This window comes from Papaver somniferum, chromosome 5 (genome assembly GCF_003573695.1).
Source record: "Papaver somniferum cultivar HN1 chromosome 5, ASM357369v1, whole genome shotgun sequence".
NCBI lineage: Eukaryota > Viridiplantae > Streptophyta > Magnoliopsida > Ranunculales > Papaveraceae > Papaver > Papaver somniferum.
Window position 1 is genome coordinate 211,932,981 of NC_039362.1, and position 10,065 is coordinate 211,943,045.

A 10,065-nucleotide genomic window follows, 5' to 3' on the forward strand; every position below is an offset into this window, starting at 1 on the left:
AGTAAATTTGACTTCCGAATGTATATTGGCCCCAAAATATGATTTTTCCAAAATCCTAAAATTTTTGAACTTTGGTACTACCATAATCGGTAGTAAAATGTGTTACTTTAACCTCCGAATATACTAAATTTTCGTATTTTAATACTACCATAATCGGAAGTGAATTGTGTTAATAAGTGATGCTTATTATCTGCCGATTGTGTTCATGGCCTCAAATTCAAATTTTCAAAACTTAACAAAAGTTTCAAAATTTTCTACTTTCACAATCGGTAGTTAATGGTGTTCATTATCTATCGATTGTGCGTAACTTTTTGTACAGAGAAATTTAATTTTTAGAATCAAGAATAATCGGTAGATATCGATCAATTTACCTACCGATTATGGTTGATGTTCTTAAGAAACGAAGAACATCAACCATAATCGGTAGGTAAAGTAGATTATTATCTACCGATTATGTTTCTGCTAGTGTAAATCCAAGAACATCAACCATAATCGGTAGGTAAAATAGATAGTTATCTACCGATTATGTTTCTGCTAGTATAAATCCAAGAAAATTTTCGGATCAAATTTTTGATTTCAAGTAATAAAATCCTAATTGAATCACAACTACTATCATCTATTCGTTTTGTTTGTTGAACTCCTTTTTTTTGATGTTCTAAGTTTCAACTTTAAGGTTAATGAATTTTGGGTTTTAATTTTAAACAATCAATCATAACATTTGTTTGATCGATGATCTTTGTTTTCAATCAAAATTAAAATGATGGAAAAAAAATTCAATGGGTGGAAAAGAGAAGAAGAAGTGGAATGATATGATTATGAAAATAAAGGATATAGGTTTAGATTTAGTATAAAGGTGAAGGACAATATAGACAATTTTTTATTTTTAAGATATCCTGTAACCTCCTTCAATGGATGGGAATAAAAAGGTGGCCCCTAATTCCTTTTGAGTGGCCCCTAAAAACGCTAGGTAAAATTATTCTTATATGGAGTTTATTATTATATAGAGGTAAATTTTACAAAGATTAAGCCAAATTAGGACCAAAATTTCATATTCATTTATGAAATTTATTCCCTTATAGAGTAGTCCTTCGCATAGGTTTTCCTGTATTTCTTTAATGTCTAATTTGAGCGAGTCAAGCACAGTTATGTAACCAACACCATGTTTGCTTGGATCTGAGTCGGGAGTCAGATGTCAAATCATTGTTTGTAACTTTTCTGATGACTACTTCATATTTTATTGGTGTTTGATCTGTGGTTCAAAACCGACTTGATATCTGACTCAGTCCGAATTAGATGTCAAATCGTTTTCTTTTTAATTTTTTTTATGTCCGACTCGAGGTCTCACTCGGCTCATATATCTGACTAGGGATTATTTGAGTCATGTGTCATTTTGTACCTGACTCGTTGGGCATATATCTGACTGTATTCAAAAAAAATCATATAACTCTTTTGGTTAATTTGTTTTGAATCAAAAATGAGATAGATGTAAACGAATTAGTTGAGTCAGAAAAATACAAACAACCTTACCCCCGAGATCTTGCTCGACTCATGCATATGATTTACGAAAAATGGGTCATCTGTCCAAATATTTTTAAATCATGGTTCTAATGGACGAGTAAAAATTAGTATAAGTGAAATGGACAACAAAAAAATAGCAAGAATGAAACTGGATTCATCCTGGCTTAAACTTAAAAGATAGCGAGGATGAAACTGGATGCATCCTGATGTAAATTAAAAATAAGAAAAAGTATTTGAAAACAGATATGATAAAACTGTTTACATCCTAACTATTTTTACATTTTTATTCATTGAAACAATATCAAAATTTAGATGTCCTTTTCACCCAGAAATTATTGGTTTTGGTCTTATTAACCAATTTTGTGTATGATTTATAGACATTTTAGTCGAAACGAGATGCTTCAAGGAAAAAAAAAACTCAAGAAAGCATGTGCAAATAAAATGGGTCGGACTGCAGGGCCTGGCCCGTTGTAAACCTCCAAGCACTAGAAATGTATTCCCAAGGGTTTTGTTCTCCATCCTCCGTCTTCAAATCTCACTTCATCAGAAGTTCACAGAGTAGAGAGAAAAACCAGACAAACAGAGAGATGTGGAGATCAAAAGCAAGATCAATACTACTCAGATGTTCAATTCAATCATCATCAGCTTCAATTCAAAACAAGGTACTACAATCTAAAACCCTAACAACACTAATTGAGTCTCCACCTTTTCATTTCTCTCGTTTATTATCATTATCAACCCAAAACCCTAGATTTTACTCTAATGATTCAAATGTCAATCATGGCGATGAAATTAATGTTTTTGATGAAACCCCACCTCTTATTTCCCCAGATTCACTAGACCCATTTAGTGTTTCATATGAGAATGATTCACAAATTGAAAACCCTAATTTTGTGTCTCAATCAAATGATACTGATACGACAAGTAGTGAATCAGAAGTAGAACTAGCTGTTGATGAACAGATTGAAGTGGTAGATGTTGGGAAACTTGAGAGTGTATTGCAGTTTCTTCAAAGCGTGAGTAGTAAAGATGGGTCTATTGAAGAATCTCTAGAGAAGATGAATTTGGATGTAAATGAGGAATTTGGATTGAAATTAATTCAAACTCCAAATGTCAATGGTCATTACTTGATTAGTTTCGTAAAATGGGCTTCGCAGAAGGATAAATCTTTTATGACTAGTAGAATTGTAGATGCACTTGTTAAGGCTATCGGTGATGGTTTAAGACCTATTCAAAAGAAAGAAGTTTATTCCTTGTGGGATTTGATCAAGGAGATTGGGGAGAAGCGCGAGGGTGTGTTGAACACTGAGATACTCAATGGATTGATTGCTTCGTTGTGTATGTTGGGTAGAGGTAAAGCTGCTAAAGAGGTTTTTGATAAGTATGAGGAATTTGGATGTGAACCGGATGGTAACACTTATTATTTTACTGTTGAAGCACTTTGCAATCGCAAGATTTTTGATGGGGCGTGGGTTGTTTGTGATAAGATGCTTAACTCAGGAAAGTTGCCTGATGATATGAAGATTGGGAAGATGATTGTTAGTCTGTGTAAAGGATATAGAGCGAAAGATGCTCATATGATTTACTTGATGGCTAAAGAGACGAACAAATGTGTACCAATGTGGTCTGTCAATTTTCTGATCAATGGTCTGTGTAGAAAGAGTGAAAGTGTTAAGTTAGCCCGAGAGGTTTTGCAGGGTTTGTCAGGAGATTCGCGAAAGCTTGCAACCAAGTGTTTCAGTTTTGCTGTTCGTGCTTTATGTCAATATAAAGATATTGAAGGAGCGAAGGAATTGTTGTTTGAGATGATCAAGGAAGGGCCAGCTCCTGGACACCCAGTGTTTAATTCAGTAATTACTGCTCTATCAAAGGCTGGAGAATTGGAGGAAGCACTGAAGTTAGTTGAAGTGATGGAGAGTCGAAAATTGAGACCTAATATATACACTTACACTGTTATTATAAATGGTTATGTAAAGGGAAGTCAGATGGATGAGGCGATTAAAATTCTAGAGCAGGCAAAAAAGACGCATCGGAAGCTTACTTCTGATCCTTACCATATCTTAATTCGTGGGTATTGCCAGCTTGAGGAAACTGATAAAGCATTGAATCTGTTGAATGAGATGAAGGAGAGTGGTATCTTGGCGGATGAGAATGACTATAAAGATGTGATTCGATCTCTTTGTCTTAATACATTAGATTGGGAAACAGCAGAGAAGCTATTAGAAGAAATGAAAGAAAACGGCACGAGTCTTTCTGGGAATAGCCAAGGTCTTATAAAGGCAGTCAAGGAATTACAAAAGGAGGAATCTAAAGCTCCACAAGAGAGTATTGCAGCTTAAAACACTTTCGAACTGCAGGTGTTTTTTTTTTTTTTTAATATTTAGTGAGTAGAAAAATTTACTGCTCAAGTTTTAATTTTGTAGCGTCTATGTTTTTGTTTCTTCTTATTCGCCGAGTAGACATGAAGCATGCTTATTTTATATTCAAATGGTTAGTTACTTGAACTGAGGTCAAATCTTATTTCTACCAGAGTTATGGTAGTACGTTTTTTGTATGGTTAGAGCTCAGGTCGGTTTTGCTTCCTACATCTTAAACGCTGGATCTTACTTTGTTGAGGTTGTCGGATTTGCTGGAGCTTAACCAGCTGAAAGTTCCAATTGTTGAATTTGATTTTTCTCTGTGAACTACTGATTGTATAACATTTTTCACTGAAATAATGTATCTAGATGGATGTTATTATCATCCAAGTGATTCTGTGGATATGCATATGATGCTAAACATTTCTTGCAGTCATTTTTGCTGTTTCTGGCATTTTCCTGTGAAAAAAAATTGTTTGCTTTGGTTCATCCAACTAGAGTCCTTTCTGTATTACCATTCAACCACATGGTAACATCCTTAACCTAGACGGCTGCATCAAACATAGCTGGAAACAACTGAGATTATAAGCTTAAAGTCTGAAGAAATTTTTTCAAATTATTCTACAGAAGATGGTTTAATAACATAGTATGGTACTGGTGGTATTTTACAAAGTTGTTAATCCAGTGCTCACCATAATCACTAGGATCTATTGTGAATTTGTAACAGAAGGAAAAGACGGAACAAAATACAAGCTAATATCTTCGATGAGGATCGGTTTTCATCCAACAAAAAGAGAGGATAGATAAAGAAATAATCGACTTATTGAGAACTGATGGAGCCCTTCCATCTTACACTCTTCGCCAAGTAGCAGAAAGTCTCTGGATATAAGTTAGGACTTCCCATTGCCAAAGAACTTAGAGAGCGGCAAGGGACCATCAGATTCCTCTTCACTATCGCTGGATTCCTTTCTTCTTGATCTGTGCCTTTTCTCCTTTTTCGATCTCTTTGACCGTGATTTAGATCTTCGTGATTCTCTCTCCTCGTCCTCACTGCTACTGCTTTTCGATCTCTTTGACCGTGATTTAGATCTTCGTGGTTCTCTCTCCTCGTCCTCACTGCTACTACTAGATGACTCTGAAGACGAACTTGAATCGGATGATCTCCTCCTCGAACGCTACATATAGCAGGTAGATGTCAAAATACATAACAGAAAGCAGAAGTGAAGGGCGAGGAAACAAACATAAGCTTAACCCGCATAATGGATATCACACTACTCAATCTGAGATTCTGAGTATATAACGAAAATATAACCCGAATAAGTCATCAGGATATTGTAATACGGCATACCAGGTTCAACGGATTAAGTGAAACCATAATCATATCCGAAGCCCATAAGAAGTCATACTCTATAAATTGCAAGAAAAATGAGTTTGAAACAAGTATAATATTTAAGGAGCAGGAGATACCTTTCTCTTCTTGCTGCTGCTGCTGCTCTTTTTCTTCAAATCCTTCTCCTTCCTATCTGCGTGGACAGACTCAAGTCAAGAGAAAAACCTCATATAACAAAATGACTGCAGACTTGCTGAAAAGTTTCTACCCACCCTTCTTATGGCTAGATTTGCTGCTGGAATGATTTCTCCCATGGGCAAGTTTGCTTGCTCTTTCGGCATCTAGCTGGGCCCTGTACTCCCGCATCATTTTATCTTTATCAGCCTCCAGTTCTCCTCTTTTCAGCTCATCTTCCTACAAATTTTGAGTATAACACATACACAAAAATTCAATTACGTCATTAAGCATGTGTAGAAGCATATAAGGGAAGTACAAGGATTTATTATTTACTATTGAGTATCGACATCGTTCTTAAAGATTCAACTATCATGAATTTTGAACTCTTGGGATAAAGTTACTATGCTTATACATGGAAGGCAGGAAAAAACATGTGTATAATCCTAATAAAATTCAAAGCAAGTATTTATCACGTTGGTATTAGTTATTATTTTTGTCAAGGGTAATGAATTAACCCAGGGCCAACTGATCACATTTAACAAGAATATTATTGATTGAGTATTCAAGAAAAACCTCGAAGCAGGTTCGCAAAAGGATATGAAATTGTGCATGACACTCAATAGATGGTTATAACGAAGTTGTGCAAATGAGGCTATTTACAAGTTTCAAATATCTCCAAAAGAACTCAGCAACGGTAAAATAAGACACCTTCCAGTTTAGTCCAGCATGTGAGTCCTAGAAACTGAAACCTTAAATTAAATGCCAACATATTTTAAAGTGTTCATACATGAAAGTAAAGCAGAAATAAGAGACCGTATATTTAATCTCCAAGCTAGAGTTTACAAATAAACCAGCAAATTTTAGGCAATGAGCTCGTTGGTTATAAACTTATATGAGTAAGGTTACCTTCTGTTTCTTCTTGTACTCTTCCCAGGTTACAGTGTGAGAAGTTTTCAGGCTGGCCAAACGAGCAGCATGCCACTCTGGTGAATGAAAAGAACCATCAATCTGCGACGGCCCTCGTCAGTAAATGTCCAAGAAAAATAGCAAAACAGAAGTACATAATTCAATAATGACAGTAAATTTCACTATAAACAGCAACAATTGACACTGAGACAAGAAAACATAAAATATATATGCAAATGTAACGATAGCAAAAAATCACTAACTAACCTAATTGATGTGCCAAACAGCTTCCATCTATGTTATCTAATTATCTTATGGTGTGGTTCCTATGCTGCTAAGCATATTTTCTTCACACATCATCCTCCTTTATGTTACTGTACAAACCCATTTACAACTCAATGTCCATCCAACTGAGAAAAATAGGGAGTCCTAATCGAAGCATATTTTTCATGAAAAAGCTAGATATATCGTGGGCTCAGTCCCACGATTTGTCCCGGTACACACATGGGGTGGGACCCAAAAACCACCCCCCTGCTAATCTGGGGTTGGGGACCCACCCTATGTGTCTGTCTGGACAAACCGTGGGACTGAGCTCACGGTAAGTCTACCACTGTTGTATTTGTAAAGGTTATAGAAGAAACCAAAAGAAGCTTGTTTCAGATAATTATGCAGGTAATGCTAACAGCCAGATCAGATACATTTCACATTTGTACACCATATAGATAAAATAACCAATAAATTTAGGATGCATACAATTACAATTGCTGAGGATATGTGTAAAGAGACAGCAATCCGTGCTACCATTCTTTCACACAATGGACCATTGTAGCTGTAGTTGGCTATGAATGTTTAAATGGAACATTTAACCTATTACCGGTGTAATGAATTCTATTTGAACCCATTGTTAAGGACAACAATTACTCAGACTCTGTGCTACAACAACACGCACAAAGAAAAAAAGATTGAGCCGTGTCAACACGTATGGACACTGACACGCGTGTCTGACATGCCAGACACGACTCAATTACCAAAAAAAGAACTCAATAGCATATCTAACAAATCTTACACTGTAATACAACTGGATATTCACTTAGAATACACCTTCATTATAAGATATTTTCTCTTAGCTTCTATGAGAAGCCTTTTTCTTAGTAAAAAGATAATTTTTTAGTTCATCTTCAGTAAAATAGAGATATTCTCCACCGATCTCCAATTAGATTTTCTTACTCTAGTCTTCCCTTTTCTATCCAAAGAATTGTTCTATAATAATCATCATTTTTGACTACGCAAAAACCGCCCACTCACAAAAAGTGGGCCCCGCCCTCAGGAATTTGCAGGGGGTGGTCTTTGGGCTCACTTTTTGTGAGATGACGGTTTTTGGGTAGTCAAACAAGACGGTTCCTAGAGAATTTTTGCTCTCCAAACCAAAAACGAAGTATAAACTGAGTAGGAAAAGAAAAGCTGGAGTTGAAGATACAGACACTCTCCTTTTAACAAAGATAAAACCTCTCATAGAAGTTAAGCGAAAATATACATATTTCAGTTACAAATCATTAATATAGACTATATGATTATTAATGTAGACTATAATGTTAACTAATGTACATTATATGCTGTATCCTAGATTCTCCAAATTGCCGTATTGGAAACTCGGAGACGTCTTAGCATTGGACACGCCTACAAGTATGTGCGTGTGCAACCAGCAAACCAGCAACCAGGACAAGGACATGAAAGCAAAGTATCCGCGTAACCCAGACCAGACATGGGTTTCATCAGATATTTCCCAAAAAGACAACAGCACTACAAAAATGGTGCTATTTTAATTGCAATTACCATTTACAAGTACATAGACATATAGCTAATTTAATCAGAATTTTTGCATTTAGATATCCACACTGAACCAGATCTACCTTAGAAGTGTCTTGAATTCACGCTTAATCAGATCTACCATAGAAGTGTCTTGAAAATAGTCAGAACATTACCTCTATCTCTATGATTCATTCATCAGCTTAGCTGCTTTCCCAATTTTGTTGGCAAACAAGCAACAACTTTCCATCAAAACAGACAAAATTAACCTGGTAAAGGTCACCTATTTTAGTTCGAAAATGTATCCAATATCGACAAGGCACCATAACATTATTTCACAGTATGGGTTGTAATACATCTATCTCTACCAAATCATGCTAGGTGAACAGCACTTTCACAGCTACCATCTTAGAAACTTTACAGCTAGGATAGATCCTTTGGTGGTGATATTTATTTATTTTTTTGTTCAAGATGTTATTTTTCATCACAGATACAGAATTCACAGGTGGTATCTGTTAACAATAGTTGTCAAAGTGCTGTTCACTTAGCACGATTCGCTGAAAATGCTGGCTATATATCACTTTGAATGTCTAACATTCAATTTTCATACTTCAACAAGGTGGTCGTTCACATAACACACTACCATCGGAAAGCATCAAACCAAACACAAAACTAGAACGACTAATATGAATAGTAGGTTTAGCAGCTCAAGAGCTTTAAAATTACATCCAAATTTCAAAGAGCTGAATGTTAACAAGCCACCAAACCCATCATCATCCGGAGACATCAATCACTAAGAATTACAAAGACAAACTAATAACTAGATGCACAGAGGTATTCATAGTCATAACCTGAAGTTATAAATATTCTTATCCTACAATGAAATTAGGTCAACAACAATTTACTAATTCAATTTTCCCTCTAACCCTAGAGAACAAACAAAGGGTTTACTCAAAATTTCCCAAGAATCTCCTAAAGGGTTTCAATTTCACAATACAACAAATAAACAAAACCCAGAAAAATTAAATCAAATTGGATTCAAAAAAGATAAAAGAGGATATACTATGAAAGGGTACAAACCATGCCATCTTCAGCAACTTCATCAGGACCACCAGAACCAGAACCCAATCTAGCTTTTTGCATGGCTTTATAAGCTTGATTTTTCCCCATTTTTTTAAACTCACAAACAAACCCTAGTTTCTAAGTTAATTCAAAGGGAGAAAAATGATTGGGTGATACAGATAATGAATTTTTGGGGGACTGAGATATTAAGATTGGGTTTTCGTTATTCCTTAATTCAATAATGATTCACGGAGAAAGGAAGACAGAGTTGATGATGAAGAAGAAGAGGTTTTGAAGGGATTTTAGAGAGAGGGAGAGAGTGAAGGGAAGGAAGATACCGTGATCCAGATTTATTCGCTTGAGAGAAGAAGATTAGAAATAGAGGTCCGAGGGGTTTTGGATTAGTTGGACCTATGGCCCGGCCCATAAACTTGTCATGTACCTTCCCTGAACGACTTTTTGAGCACCAGTCCCTTTTGTATCAATCATCACTAACGGTACCAACAAGGCTTCGATCAATCAAACCCATGCTTTACAACTTTTTCGGCGTCAACACATCACTTCTCAACGGCGGAACCCCAAACACCACCTATCACTGAACAAAATTTGCTCAAAATCTTTTATCTCTTACAGCATCCACGGTGGGCGAGTATAACCAAAAATTTGGGATGAGATCGTAACACAGTGGGACGGAGTAAAGATCAAATCCCAACCAAAGATCAAATTCCAGACCAAATATGGTCGCGACCAAATCCCAAATTCTAATATAGTCGGGCGTAAATTTAAAGTACGCTTGTTGCTGGGCGTAAATTTAAAGTACGCTTGTTAACGGGCGGAGAGTTAAATTACGCCCGATGAAAATTCATATTAAATAAAAAAGAAAAAGAATTTATAAAGAATGGGGCGGAC

At 35.9% G+C, this 10,065-nt stretch overlaps 2 protein-coding genes across 3 annotated transcripts; one reads left to right on the forward strand and one right to left on the reverse strand.

Annotated features, from left to right (window-relative positions):
* Positions 1 to 2,037: 2,037 nt before the first annotated feature.
* Positions 2,038 to 4,061, forward strand: LOC113284536 (pentatricopeptide repeat-containing protein At3g02650, mitochondrial-like). The gene has a single exon (XM_026534032.1). The coding sequence runs from the start codon at positions 2,106 to 2,108 to the stop codon at positions 3,855 to 3,857; it is 1,752 nt and encodes a 583-aa protein (XP_026389817.1). The 5' UTR covers positions 2,038 to 2,105; the 3' UTR covers positions 3,858 to 4,061.
* A 407-nt stretch (positions 4,062 to 4,468) lies between these two features.
* Positions 4,469 to 9,504, reverse strand: LOC113284538 (NKAP family protein CG6066-like). 2 transcript variants are annotated; one of them, XM_026534034.1, is made up of 6 exons: positions 9,175 to 9,504; positions 6,289 to 6,390; positions 5,478 to 5,619; positions 5,343 to 5,398; positions 4,988 to 5,050; positions 4,469 to 4,921 (listed from the first exon to the last, which is right to left on the reverse strand). In XM_026534034.1, the coding sequence occupies exons 1-6, from the start codon at positions 9,262 to 9,264 to the stop codon at positions 4,766 to 4,768; spliced, it is 609 nt and encodes a 202-aa protein (XP_026389819.1). In that variant the 5' UTR covers positions 9,265 to 9,504; the 3' UTR covers positions 4,469 to 4,765. The 2 variants fall into 2 exon arrangements, with proteins under 2 accessions (XP_026389819.1, XP_026389818.1); XM_026534033.1 differs by having other exon boundaries at positions 4,469 to 5,050.
* Positions 9,505 to 10,065: the final 561 nt, after the last annotated feature.